Source organism: Chamaea fasciata, unplaced genomic scaffold (assembly GCF_029207755.1).
Source record: "Chamaea fasciata isolate MVZ Bird 193981 ecotype frontalis unplaced genomic scaffold, bChaFas1.0.hap1 SCAF_11, whole genome shotgun sequence".
Taxonomy (NCBI): domain Eukaryota; kingdom Metazoa; phylum Chordata; class Aves; order Passeriformes; family Sylviidae; genus Chamaea; species Chamaea fasciata.
The window spans coordinates 18,127,860-18,141,634 of NW_027094096.1; the positions used below are offsets into that span (position 1 = coordinate 18,127,860).

Sequence of the window (13,775 nt, forward strand, 5' to 3'; positions counted from 1 at the left end):
CTGTGGCAAGAACTAGGTGCAGGGAAAGCCAGAGCGGTGGGACTGCTGGGCTGGTGCTGCGGGATCAGGAACAGGCTAGTTCTCACTGCCCAGGTGCCACCCTCTGGTTTGACGTCGGCACCCCCAAGGGTGGGTGACGATGGCTGGGCTGGGGGCTGGGATATGTCCTGTGCCAGTCTAGGAGGGTTTATTGCCCGACATGAACCAGTTTGAGGCAGGGAGGTGACAAAATGGGTTGCCCGCTCATTGTATCCCCAGGCACGGAGCTCCCTCCTTGCTCGTCAGCTCTTGGCACTGCCCCACGGCAGCAGGAATGTTCATCCGGAGGGGAAGCCCTGTGCCAGGATGCACACTCTGCCCACTGCCACCAGCGTGCCTGGCTGTGGGCCACCAGCACACTGCAAGGCCACCACAGGTGATGCCACCCTGCTGGTGCAGGTGCCTGCATGGCTGTGGGTGCATGCAGGGCAGGACACCCAGCTTAGCATGCAGGGCTCTGTCCCAGCCCAGTGTGCCCCAGTGCCATCCTTCTATTGCTCTACTACTACTCCAGTTTAGCTGAGTGTCACCTCAGGTGCAGCCTCAGTGTAGGCTAACACTGTCCCACTACAGTGTTGTGGTTGTGCCACCATGCCTTACTGCTATCCCAGTAGAGCCCAGTGTTACTTTCCCTACAGCTCTGGCACTGTTCCAGTACAGCCAAGTATAGCTCTGACTGTCCCAGTCATCCCAGTGTATACCAGCACAATACAAATGGCCCCAGAAATCCCTCAGTCCTCTGTGTTAGGGATCAAAGGGCAGGTGGCAGCATTGGGTCTCCCATGGGCCCCATGAGGCCTTAATCCAGTGCAGCTGTACTGGGGTGACTGGGGTTGTGCTGCCCCAGGGCACACACAGGGGTCTGCCCTGCACAACCGTGGGTGTCTGTGCCCAGCCCTGGGCACGTGGCTGGTTCTGGGTGCTGCAGGACAAGGGCCTCCATGGGTGGCAGCTGGATTGGGCCCCAGGCTGGGCTCTTTGTGCCACCGTGGAGGTGTAGAGAACAGAGTCCTGCTGTCCCTGTGCTAGCGGGCGCCATCGCCAAGCACTCTGTTGGCAGCCTCCACTGTGGGTAGAGGTTGTCATCGTGACTCCAGCTGTGGGCACTGTACACTGCTCTGGTCTTCTCCAGTGCCACCCCACAGCCCATAGGGGTGTCCTCATCCTGGCACTGGTTTTCACAGCCCGTGTCTCCAATTATACATCCCCAACCCCAGCAATGCCAAGGCCTGCAAGTTCCTCATGGGATGCAGGGGCACAGCCCTGTGCCTGCTGCTGCTAGGAAGAGACAGGAACCAGGTGGGCAATAGCTCTGGTTTTAATAAATACATCTTGACCCCCATCCACTGGCACCATAAATTATGTGAGAAACCTGTCCGAGACAGGGTAGGTGCAGTAAACAGGGGTCAGAGGGACTTTACACTATGTACAACGTGGGCACGATGCCCGCCAGCCAGGGGGGCTTGGAGTGGCAGGGCAGCGGGTGCCCCAACCTCCGTGAGCCCAGCCACTGCCCACTGGCACGAGTGGGCAGGGCAGTCCTGGCATTGCAGTTGTGCTGAGATGGGGTGCCCAGGCTGGGGGCCTGGCCACGTGCACCCCACTGTGCTCCTCTGTGCCCCCCGCCCTGCACGGGCAGGGGCAATGTGTAGTGTGGCCCCCCCATGCCACCCAGCGTCGCTGCGTGCTTGCCCCGCTCTGGGCAGCAGTCACTGCTCAGTGGCTCCGTGACTCCACCTTGGCATCGTGGACCTTCTCCCGTGCATCTGAGGGGGCATCCAGGGCTGGGGAGGGGGAAAGAGGGGCTGAGAGATGGGCACAGTGCGTGCCAGAAGGGCACTTGGGGTGGTTGTGCCAGCCCTGGCTCAGCACCAAGGAGACTGGGAGGTGCAGGGGCTGCCACAGAGTGTTTGGGCAGTGGTGCCTGTGTGTGAGCACTGCACTCACCACGGCACTTGGCACAGCAGGGGTTGTCCCTCGTGGCAGGGCTAGCGCAGGCGGATGGAGGGCACTCCTGGCGCTGGCAGTGTGTCTCCCCTGACTGGGGAGCAGAAAGAGGGGCTGAGCACCAGGGTGGAGGGCAGCAGCTCCTCAGGGTGCAGCGTGTATTCGGGGTCTCACCCATTCCCAAAGCCCCAGGGACTGGCACAGTAGTGCTTTCCCTTCCCCTGGTGCTGCCCCAGGCTGGCACACTCACCACACACCAGCACAGGATACACTTCATTTCTCCAAAGGGAGGCACAGACGGGTGCCAGCTCTCGTTGTTGAGGTACCAGCGACGCCCAAAGCGGCATGCCCGTGGTGCATCTGCCTGCATGGAGTCAGCCAGCTCCGGGACACTCCTCTCTGGGGCTGCAGGAAAGGGCACTGGGAGGATACCCACCTGTGGCAGGGCAGCCTGTGGCATTGCCAATGGGGGCACACAGGAGCTATGCAGGGAGAATGGAGAGCAGGAGAGGGGTGCAGGTACCTGGGCACTGCTTGCAGCAGTCAGAGGGGCTGGCACGCACGGGGTTGGCACAAGTGAGCCGTGGGCACTGCACCTTCTCGCAGTGCACTTCACCTGTGGTGCCCTGCAGGGAGGGCACAGGGTTCACGGGAGGCACAGGGCAGTTAGCTCCCCATGCCGTGGTTTGAGCCACAGCTACAGTGCCTAGGAACTGAGAGCACCCATAGGTGCCAGACCAGGTTGAGGGGCAAGCCTGGAACCCACACCCACCTTGCAAGTACAAATGGCACATTTGATGAGGCCAAACGGGGGCACAACAGGGTGCCAGCGAGTGCCGGAGCCTCGCCATGTCTTATCACCATCGAAGTAGCAGCCTGGGAGAGGAAGAAGAAGAGGAAGTCACAGCTCTTGTGATTCAGCCTTTGCAGAGCTGCCCCCTCAGCCCATGCCCACAAGGACTCACCCTCACTACTGTCCCGTGCCCGCTCCAGCTTCAGCTCTTCCTGCTCTGTCTTCTTCTCTACAAGGAAGAGGAAAGCCATGAGGGAGTGCACACGGTGCCAGCAGCAAAGTCTCCAAGAGGCACCCCCACTTTGTTTTCACAAGGAGCCCCCCAGCCCATCCCCCAGGTACCTTCACAGATGGGACAGCACAACTCTTCGGGGTGCACCTGGTGGGTACAGTTGAGGGGCTGGCACAAGATGGGGTCACAGATCACTGTGCGTTTCTGGGAACAGCAGGGATGGGGCTCATTACAGAGGGGTATTACTGATGGGTGCTGCCCCTTCAGCACAACCCCTGTCTCGTACTTGGCAGCTGCAGATGGAACACTTCTTGTCATAATCAGGTGCCCAGCGGGTGCCATGTGCCCGGTGCTGACCCTCAAAGAAGCAGGAATTGGGGTCCTTCTTCAGCTGCTCCTGGTCCCTGGTCTTGGTGCTCTCAGAGAGCTCTGCCTGCCCCAGGGACTCCCCTGGGGCCAGGCGGGTTCCTCCTGCATGGCACTGGTTGGGAATGTGCACCTGGAGGGGGCAATGTGCGGGGGGTCACTACCCATGCCGATGCCTGGCTGCCCTCCATGGTCAGGGCTGGTGGAGTAATCACCCACGACCACAAAACACATCAGGCTGTGCTGCTGGGACCTTGTAACAGAGTGATCCTGTGCGCTTCCACCCTGTTCCAGGCAGTGCCACCCGGCTGCAGGCAGCAGTGGGGATGAGTATGGGAGCCCTGCCCCAATGAGAACCTACCCGTCCCCGCATCTCCCCGTTGGGGTGTGCTTTGGTGCTGACTTGCAGGAAAGCAGTGCCCTGGGCCAGGTGCTGCAGCAGGTCAGCATCCAGGTCCTTCACCACCCCCTGAGCCTGTAATGGCAAGAAGGGCACCAGGGTGGGGACAAGGTCTGGCCAAGCCCCTGCTGTGTGGTGCTCTGACTGGGTGCCCACCTCACCTCCGTGCTGTAGAAGCCCTTGAGCAGGCGCTTGTTCTGATGGGGCCGGGTGCCCATCTCCCCCAGCTCAGCCACCCCATGGATGTGGGCACTGACAGTGCTGTCGCTCGGGCGTCCCAGCCCTGCCACTGAGATCTCATAGTGCAGGTGGCAGTGCTCATCCAGAGAGAGCCAGGCGTGCCCCCCAGCGCCACTGTGCACTGGGGGGGACACCAGCTGCCCCGCCAGTGCCACGGGCATCTCTGCATGCAGACAGGGACCGTGGGAGGACGTGAGTGGTGTGTGGGAGGGCTGCCCCATTGCCCCCCATTACCACCCCACGTGTCCCTGGTACCTGTGTAGCGGGCGAGCAGTCCACTGTAGGGCAGGGAGATAATTTGGCCTCGCAGCTCACCCTCTGCCCAGTCTTTGGTGGCCACGTTGAGGAAGAGCTCATTTTGTAGAAGCATGTGGGCATCGCGGGCACTGGGGCTCTGCCAGGCACCGCAGGCCTGCAACCAGTGGGAGACCATGCAGGTTGGGACAGGGGCTCACCCAAAGTCCCCGTGCCATCCCTCCCAGCATCAACTAGTGCTCACCAGCCCATCCTTGTAGCTGGACGTCATGTCAAACAGGATGTTCCTCTTGCTTTTCCGCCGGGGTTTGGTCTCCAGTGTGATGCCCACCACCTCGCTGGCAGTGCCCACCACCTGCACCTGTGGGTGGGGGTGCCAAGGGGCAGTGCCAGGGTGGCAGATACACCTGGGACCCTCAAGAGGGAAGTGGGTGCCCACTACTTACCTGGTACTCCAGGGTGCCATTCTCATGCAGTGCCAGTTTGGCTGAGCCTACAGCCCCGGTCTTGGTCGGCAGCAAAGCATCTGCTCCGCATAGCACACTTTGGATGGCTTCAGCCCAGGGAAAAAGGCACAAGGATGGGTGAGATTGGCATGGTGGTGAGCCCAGCAATCCCCCTGCACCCCAGGGTGCCTGCCCTGTGCTCACTGTCACAGCTGCGGCGGGTGGTGATGGTGCCAGCCAGCTGGCGTGCGTGCCGGCCCTCCGTCTCAGCCACGATGCGGAGCTGCCCCTGCACCAGCCACTGCAGCTCCTGGGCAGACAGATCATTGAGCACCTCTGCAAAGTCGGGGTCCTGGCAGGGGGGATTGAGTGCTATGGATCAGCCCTGGTGCTCTGAGCACCGTGGCTGCCAGGGCACGTGGGGGAGGAGAACGCTTTACCTCCACAGTGATATTGGCGTGGACCTCCCGTAGCGTCTGGCCCTGGTGCAGGATGCGGACCCTCAGCGGGACCCACGGAGATTCTGGACACGGCAGAGGGGAGTGGACCCACTGGACCAGGGGTCTGCAACCACTGTCAAACCCACACCTCTGTGCCTGCCACCTCCAAACCCCTGGCACTTTCTTGCCAGTTGCCTGCCCCTGTGTGCCTGGACCCTCGCCATTCCTTCCAGCGTGCCCTAAATCCTTGTAAACCCACCTTGCAAACCTATCCTTCTTGCACAATGACCCTCACACCTTATATGCTCTGCAGCACCTCTGGCCCCCCTGCATAGGTGCACATCATCCCCTCCCCACCAGGTGCACTCCAAATGACACAATCATAATATAGGCACATAATGTATATATACATAAACCATAATGTATGCACACCTCACCCTCCTCACATATAGCCCCTGTACTCACCCTGACCCCCACACCCAGCCCAGCCACCCAGCCTGACCCGTGCATCCTGAGCTGCCATGCACTCCTTCAGGTCTACACAGCCCCCTCTGGACAGTGCCTCCCTCCCCTTCCCTGCCGGCTCTCACCCCTTGCTCCAGGCTCCAGCAGTCCCCGGGCCATGAGGATGAAGTGCAGTTTGTTCTCGGTGTCGCTCAGTGTCAGCATGGCCATGCCTCCAGCACCCAAGTGCAAGGGGTCCAGCGAGGTCAGGATGGCACCGAATGTCTCTGTGCAGGGACAGGGGCATGAGGGGCATCCTGGTGGGCACCCACTGGGTGTGCATGTGGGAGCTGGACTTACCTGCAAAGAGTGCCCGGTGCTTGAGGATGTGCCCTTGGACCTCTCCGGAGGGCTGTGCCCGGGTGATGAGGGACACACGGAGTTGTTCCCCCCGCAGCAGCTGGACGTTGGCTTTGGACACCGTCCTCCACATTCCGCAGAGCTGTGGGTGATGGATTGAAGGGCTGGGTGGTGGCTGGGGGGCACCGCCCACCTGGCACGGGTCGGAAGGGGCACCGTGACCCCTGCCCTCCCAGCCCCTCTCACCATGCCGTCCTCGGGGGCAGCGCTCTTCTGCACAGGGTGTTCAAACAGCACGTTACCTTCGGGGTCACTGAAACGCACCCGGCTTGGCCGCCCCAGCCTGCGAGCATCCGGTGGGGGGTGAGCAAGGGTCACGAACCTGCCCTTCCCCTGCCCCGGCACCACCCTCACTCAGCATCAGGCACAGGGGTGTGTCGGGGAGGGCATACGGGGGTCACCGGGGGTTTGGGGTGGGCAGAAGGATGACGTTAGCCTGGGGTGCCAAGTGCTAGGCTCTGCCCGCCCATTCCAGGACTAGCTCAACACTGCTGTCCTGCCAAATGCCAGCTTGGCATGGATCCTCTGGGCTCCCCTATCCTGCAGCGGTATCTAACTGGCACAAAGCGGGATGAGGGTCTCTGCCGGGAAAGGCACCATGGCAGAACCCGCTGGGAGCTGAGTGTTCAGGCTGTAAATAAGGAGCATTTTCGGCTCCGCTTGGCTCCCCCTGTCAGAGCTGGAAATTAGTCACCACTTTACTATGCAAAGCGGCCTGGAAGCGAGGAAGAGCAGAAGAAACTGGAGCGGGAAGGAGGGAGGGAGAGGAGAGGCTCTGCTGCTGGCGGGCATCCGGGGAGGGCATGGCAAGGATGGGGAACTCTGGCAGCAGTGCCAAGGCACTGCCCACCGGCAGAGCCTGCAGGGTGGCACAGCAGTCCTGCCAGCTGCACCCACGGGAGCCCTGGAAACATTCCCGTTTGTTTCCAGTCCAGATCTGGAGGCAAATGGGTGAGGCTGGGCCCACACTGTGGGTGTGCCGAAATTCTGGATGCTGACCTAGGCTGGAGCCCAGCACATTGCCCTCCCTTCTCCAAATCTCTCACTCTGTCAGTGCAAGGCTGTGGCACTATGGGGGGATATCGGAAAGGAAATGAGGCACAAACACCCTTGCATCCCCCCCTTTTCCAGAGAACTGCCTGCTGTGCCAGGGTGGACAGGGGACGGGGGCAGGACTCACCGCTCGTAGCTGATGGAGAAGAGCAGGGAGGAGCGCAGCAGGGTGAAGCGAGCCTTGCCCACGGCGCTGGACGTGGGGTGCCACGGCTCTGGGCCACTCGTCAGCAAGGCCACAAACTCTGGGGAGGAGATGCTGCTGTTGAGGGGAAGCATGGGGGGTGCCCCACACTGCTGCTGTCTGAGTGGGTGGCTCACCTGTGCGGGCATCATCACGAGCCAGGCCCTCAGAGCTGAGGTAAGAGCGGTCATTGTAGGGTTTGTCCAAGTTATCCTCCTTGTCCTGGAAGTACTCGAAGGTGTCAAAGCGAAGTGCAGGGCTCTTCTCCGGGGGGCCTGGCAAGATTGGCATGGGGTGGGCACAGGTGGAAACCATCACACCAGGCTGCTTGTGCCCAAGAGTTTGGGGCACAATAAATAATAAATAATAATATATCGCCCCTTTTGAGATGGACCAAGATGTGCCCTGTGAATCACTATGGGACGCTTAGCTGGGGCATGCTGTGCACAGGCACGTGGATGGGCAGGGCATTTAGCCCTGTGTGCCTTCCCTGCCCTCCTTTCAGGCTGTTCCCATCAGGGCTTTCCCCTGCCCATCATATCATGGGCACTGGTGACTTTCATAACAAATTGATTAGCCCTTTTCAGGAGGGTGTGCAATGTCCCCTTTCCCAGGCCAGTGGGGGATCCTCGGGGATTGGTGGGGGCTCTCTGCAGAGAAGCACCCACTCTCCTCACCTTTGGGGCAGGTGTGGCAGCAGTGTCCAGGCAGCAGCGTGGCCCGGGGACAGGCAGGCACAGGGCAGTCCTGCTTCATGTTCTTGCAGTTCACTTTCCCCACGGGCTTCCCCCGGTGGTTCCTCTGCTGTGAGGGGCCAAGAAGACCCCAGGAGAGCCGTGCCAGAGTGTGCCAGGTCATTTCTACGTGTGCCAAGTCATGCCCTCCTGGCACAGCCTGGCTTCTCCCATCTTTTTCCATCTGGAGCCCTGGACACCTTGCACACTCCCCAAATGCCTGTACGGCAGCCAAACCCGGGCCCCCTCCCACAGCCCCCAGCCTCCTGACCAGCTGTGCGTGGCCCCGCCAGCCCTGGCCTCGGGGAGCTGCTCAGAGGGAGGGAGGGAGGGAGGGAGGGGGCCGGGGGCCATCCCCGAGGAGGGGGAGGAAGAATGAAGCCTGATCCTTTAAATCCCCCTTCTCCTCCCCCATGCCGCGGGGGAGGACATCCAGGTGTCCGGCTGGCTGAAGGAATCCCGCTTCCTCCTTCCATGGGAAGGAGTGTATTGAACAGAGAGTTCGAAGTCCCTCCTTGCCAGCCCTCTCCCCAGCAGACCCAGGTCCCGGGGGTCTCCCAGGGAAAGGGGCGTGTGGGGGCACTCACCGGCTCGCAGTGACAGATAACGCAGCGCATCACCCCGAAGGGCTCCCCCAGGTCCGGATGCCACGTCTCCTCCAGAGCATAGAAGTGTCCCCCGAAGGCGCAGCCTGCGGAGATCCCACCACCACCCACCGCCGTCCCCGGTCACCTCCGGGCCGCGGGCACCCCCCTGCCGCAGCCCCGGACCGGCCGGCACCGCCCCGCCGCCCGCTGCGCTCCCGGTGCCGGTCCCAGTGCCGGTCCCGTCCAGCCGGGGGGCCCGGGGCGGATCGCGGGGTGCCAGAGAAGGGGTGGGGGTGGGGGGTGCAGGCATACGATGCACGGACAGGGGTGGCAGGGAGGGGGTGCCCGACGCGGGATGCGTGACGAGGGGTGCGGCAGCGGCTTTTACAAGACCGGGGGTGCGCGGAGCGGGGGGAAGGAAGGGTGTAGGGTAGGGGGCTCCTACCTGCCGCCCCGCCGGGGGGCAGCGGGTCCGTGTCGGGCCGGATGGGCAGGGCGAGCTTGGGGCGGGCGGCGCGGCCGGGCAGGGGCCGGAGCGGGAGCAGGGCGAGCAGCAACAGCGCAGCGGCGCGCATGGTGCCGGCCGGCCGGGGCGGGCGGACCGGGACCGGAGGCGGCGGCGGCGGCGGGGAAGGGGGGCCGGGCGCTGCCGGGCGCTGCCGCCGCCTCTGCCCGGCTGCCGGCTCCGGCTCCGCTTTATAGGCGGCGGCATGGGCAAGCGGGAGCTGCGAGCCCTGTGCAAACAAAGGCCCCGCTAATGAGGCGCAGGCAGCGGCCGGCCGGGGGGGGATGCGCCCCCCGCCGCGCTCCGACCCCCCCACATACCCCCGGGGCTCCGGCCCCGCCGCCCCCGCGTGGCACGGGACGTCCTGTCCTGTCCCGTTCCGCGACACCCGGGGCACGCGGCTGCCCCGCCAGGCAGGGGGTGCCCTCGCACTTGGGATGTCCTGGGGATCCCACCCATTCATTGCTCCCCCTCTCCCCGGGCACGTGGTACCCCCGAGTGCAGAGCATCCCTAGTGACATGCCAGCCCCAGGGCATGGGGAACCTGAGGAGGGATGGAGGTTGGAACTAGAGGATGTTTACTGTCCTTTGCAACCCAGCCCAGTCTATGATACGATTCTGTGATATAACCCTCCATATAACCCTCCCGCAGAGCATCGAGCACCCTCAGGCTTTGGGCATCCTGGAGACATTCCCTCCCAATTCACACAGCACCCTCTGGGATATAAGGCACTGTGGAGACACCACCATCACCACCACCCACACCTCTTCCACAGAGCACGGGGTGTTCCTGAGCACTGGGCATCCCAGGTATCTCCCATTCACATTCCCCTCTTCAAGGGCATGAGCCCCACGGGAGTCTTCTCATCCAGATAAACCCCCTAGGGAATAAGGCATTTGCAGGGCACACCCATTGAAATGCTGGTCTCCTCAATCTGTGTACTCTTGCCGGCATGGGGCATCTCCTGGGCACAGAGCATCCTGGAGTCCCCACATCCACACAGTCCACCTTCAGTCACGAGCTCCTCCAGGGCTCACTGCCCTCCACTCCTCAGGCATGACACATCCTGGGGACTACTCCATCCACTCAGTCCACTCTCAGCCCCCTTGGCACCCCAGGACACAGGGCACTGAAAGGCACTGTTCATCCACTGTTCCCCTGCAGCCAGCCCTTCGTCCACTCAGCACCCCTGAGCATGGGCTCCCAAAACAGCCAGCCCCCTCCCCTAATCCCTACTGCTCTCTGCAAAGGCACAACCAGCCCCCTCCAGCTCGTGCCTTGCACATTCCTAAATTGCTCCAGCTGCTGCCCACCCTGGGCAGAGCAATGTTCCAGAATGGGACCCTGGGATCCTGCCCACCAGTGACAGGGGGCTGCAGGGGAACAGGAGCCCGGGTGACTGGTTTCCCTTGCCCAGGTAGAGAAGGGACATCTGGAGGGGGGGTGCGCCAGCACCAGTCCCATTCTTCACCCACACCTGAGCTTGTAGGGGTGGCAGAGGTTGGCAGTGAGTAGGCACCGTGGAAAAGTTTGGGGAAAGCATCCTTCAAGTGGAGAAACTGAGGCATGAATTTAGGGGAGGGGGAGCCTATGAGGAGTGGGGGCACTTTGTGTCACCCATGTCCCTGTTGCCACCCCTGCCGAGGGTGGCAGGGAGAGGCTGAGGGTGGTGGGTGCGTGGCAGGCGGGCGCCCGGCAGGGGGAAGGCGGGTGGGGAGGGGAGGAGGGGGAAGCGCGGGGCTGCCAAAATCAACTCCGGGCGGTGCAAACACCCGGCCAGCTGCGCGGTGTAGCTAGGGAAACACGGCACAGCTGGAGCACAACAGGCTCCTGCCTCCCCAGAAAGCTCCTCATGGGCCTCCCCGCAGCCCAGCGAGCAGCTGGGGGGGCTGCAGCCCACCGCCCCTTGCCCCAGTGCCAGCATGGGGTTGCCCATTCCCAGCTTATCCATGGATGCCCCATCTCACTCCCTGCCCTGGTTTGGCACACGTCTCCGTGCAGTGTGACACCTCTCCCGGGGAGGGCAGTGGGACAGGGGAACTTGGCCTTGCCAGGGACCTGGCTCGTGGCAGGAGGTGGCAGAGGACAGCAAGGAGTAGCCGGGCTTGCCCCGGCAGGACAGCCCGCTGGCATCACCAGGGCTGGGACACTGCCAGGACCTCGGGCATCCCCCGGGCATAGCTGTCCCCAACACCCTGCTGCCTGCAAACACGTTCTGCAAACAGCCATGCCTGGCAGCATGGCACCCTTTGGCCCTCCCCGCGATCCCCAGCAGCGTCACTGACCTGTCCCCTCTCTTCTCTCCCGACGTCCTCGCTGGCCAGGGATCCAGCGACGCGGAGGGCAGGGCAGGGTTGGGGTCTGTGTAGCTGTGCCAGCGTCGCTGCACGGTGCCCGCTGCAGCACAGCAGCGGCTCTGGGGACGGCGGGACGTGAGCGGGGCTGAGCAGGGAGGAGGCGGGCGATGGCTCCCAGCTGTCCCGCCGATGCCAGGAATCCGGCGCTGGCTCTGTGCACCCAGAGCTCGTCACAGTCTCCTGGCTCGTCTGCGGGACACGGGGAAGAGATGTGGGAAGCTCCCTCCCCTTTCCAGGGGAAAGGAAAGAGAGACGGGGAACCCGCCTGGCTGCAGCCCTTCGGCACAGGGGAATCCGAGGCATGGGGTGGCAGCCTGAGGGAGAGAGGGGCTGCAAGGGTATCCTGCACTGCCAGGCTGGGAGCAGGGTGATATGCTGGCATGGGACCTATGAGGTCAGGAGTGTGCTGGGCATCCCTGCCCAGGGAGGGGGGCATGGTCACTGCACTGGGGGCACGTGGGCAGGGAGGAAATGGATGCTCTAGCCGTGCCTGAGCTTGTCCACAGCCTAGGCTGCCCCTGGAAATGCCAAGGGGTGCCCTCATCAATAGGCAGAGGTAGTTTGACAGTGCCTTGGAGGTCCCTGTGCTCTTGGAGAGGGGATGGTGCCAGCCAAGGGCAGCACAGGGAAAGGGTCCCCGTCCCACCAGCTGCTTCTCAGTGCCCGCACATGTGTGCGAGGAGCAGCGCTCTGCACAAAGGCACCTCTGAGGCCCCAGAGCTGGGCCTGGCACTGGCACATTCCCAACGGGGCTGCCAGCTGCAGGCAGCTGGAGCTGCACCACGATGGAGACAACTGGCCATGGGCAGCCTCAAACCTGACACCTTCACCCCTCCACCACCTCTTCCCAGGGTGGGCACTGGCTTGTTCCTGGTGGGGGAGTGATGGTCCCATGGGGTGTCTCCTGTCCCAGCAAAGGACAGGTGGGGTGCCTCAACGGTGCCCTCCAGAACAGCCTGTTGTTCTGCAGGGGCTTTGTGGGCATGTGCCCTGCCCAGTGGTGAGGGTCCCACGGAGTATTACAGAGGATCGTGGTGCCAGGGCTGTGCCATGCCTGGTGTGGGGGGTGTCTCAGCAGGCCCTCACCCCAGCTCTTGCCCTACGCAGCTCCCATTGTCTGCCCTCATTAGCTGCTGCCTGCTCGCGGCTTTGAACATGAGCCCGGCTCAGGGCGACAGGAAGGAGCCTCTATTCCCCAGGGGTGGGGTGGTGGTGAAACTGCATACCCTGGGTCCCCCTTCTCACAGCCTCCCACTGCCTTCTGGGCACCCCAACACCCTCTCCAGGCATAAGCCTGAAGACGGGAAGGCATGTGGGGCACTCCCTCTCTCCAAAAGGAGCCCCCCTCGACTGCCCCGCCCCGTTGTGGGATGAAGAGAGCCGTCAGCCTCCCCAAAGCTTTGTGCTGAGTATGGCTTGTGCCGTGTCTAATCCCCCCGGCCTCACACACGCGGCGGGGCGGGGCGGGGGGGGGGGGGCTGTCGTAATGGGTGGAAATATCTCATAATTCACGTTGGACACAGGGATTACAGCCGTTCCGGCAATATTTGCACAACTGGTAGGCGACTTGCAGGGCTGGGCTATCCCAGATGAGGGCCAGGGGGGTTTGGGAATAGAGGGAGTTTTGGGGGTGGTAGGTACTGAAGGGGGATGCAGTTTGGGGGGACAACGGAGAGGGGGAAGTTGGCTATTTTCTGTCTGTGAACACATGGAATTTATTATGGAGGGTGTGTTGCTGACATGGTGAGGATGGCTGAGGCCCTCGCCTTCATCTCATCCTGCTGTGGTGGCCACAGCTCGGGGAGCAGAATGGAAACCCCCAAACAGTCTCATCTGCCATGCCAAGCAGATCCTGGCAGTGTCCCTCAGCAAGATAGCTGTTCCCAGTGCCTGGTCAACCCCATAGAGCTCCCTGCTCATAGGAGTAACCACAGGTGCTACTGTCCCCCTGACCCCAAATGTCCCCTCCTCAAAGGCTTTGCAGGGTGACCCCAGAAGGTGGAAGGCAGGGGACATGTGGGGCATGTGGGGGCCTTGTTTGGCATGGGGATTAGCAAGCTCCCAGAAGCGATGGTGGTCTCCCCCCTCCCCACCGGACATGCAGGCAAATATTTGTGCCCAGACTTCGCAGGACAGCGAGAAGGAATTTCATTCTTGCGCCCACCTGCGGCTCGGCTGCCTGGCATTAACCCCTTCTCCTCTCCATGGGATGGAGGCAGAGGGACGAGGTGCCCTCCCAGCACACTCCCTGCACCCCGTTGTAGTGGGAAACGTGGCTGAGAAGCGGGATGGTAGAGGAGGAATCGCCCCAGATGCGACAGTGGCATTAGGT

The 13,775-nt window shown here is 62.6% G+C and overlaps 1 protein-coding gene across 2 annotated transcripts; it reads right to left on the reverse strand.

Moving 5' to 3' along the window:
• Positions 1 to 1,345: 1,345 nt before the first annotated feature.
• CHRD (chordin) lies at positions 1,346 to 9,202 on the reverse strand. Of its 2 annotated transcripts, none has more exons than XM_066193505.1 (23): positions 9,026 to 9,202; positions 8,581 to 8,684; positions 7,937 to 8,063; positions 7,397 to 7,534; positions 7,203 to 7,320; positions 6,209 to 6,305; positions 5,963 to 6,104; positions 5,749 to 5,889; positions 5,159 to 5,241; positions 4,923 to 5,070; positions 4,719 to 4,825; positions 4,517 to 4,633; positions 4,273 to 4,429; positions 3,939 to 4,180; positions 3,739 to 3,852; positions 3,298 to 3,510; positions 3,122 to 3,215; positions 2,952 to 3,008; positions 2,759 to 2,862; positions 2,510 to 2,612; positions 2,237 to 2,406; positions 1,987 to 2,080; positions 1,346 to 1,823 (listed from the first exon to the last, which is right to left on the reverse strand). In XM_066193505.1, the coding sequence occupies exons 1-23, from the start codon at positions 9,153 to 9,155 to the stop codon at positions 1,756 to 1,758; spliced, it is 2,868 nt and encodes a 955-aa protein (XP_066049602.1). In that variant the 5' UTR covers positions 9,156 to 9,202; the 3' UTR covers positions 1,346 to 1,755. The 2 variants fall into 2 exon arrangements, with proteins under 2 accessions (XP_066049602.1, XP_066049603.1); XM_066193506.1 differs by having other exon boundaries at positions 2,237 to 2,391; positions 9,026 to 9,201.
• Positions 9,203 to 13,775: the final 4,573 nt, after the last annotated feature.

Coding starts and splice junctions, on each gene's coding strand:
- CHRD (XM_066193505.1), bottom strand. CDS start 9,155: ATGCGCGCCGCTGCGCTGTTGCTGCTCGCCCTGCTCCCGCTCCGGCCC. Junction 6,105..6,208: donor CTGCCCCCGAGGACGGCATG/GTGAGAGGGGCT, acceptor CATCACCCACAG/CTCTGCGGAATGTGGAGGAC. Junction 2,613..2,758: donor GTGCCATTTGTACTTGCAAG/GTGGGTGTGGGT, acceptor CCCTCCCTGCAG/GGCACCACAGGTGAAGTGCA.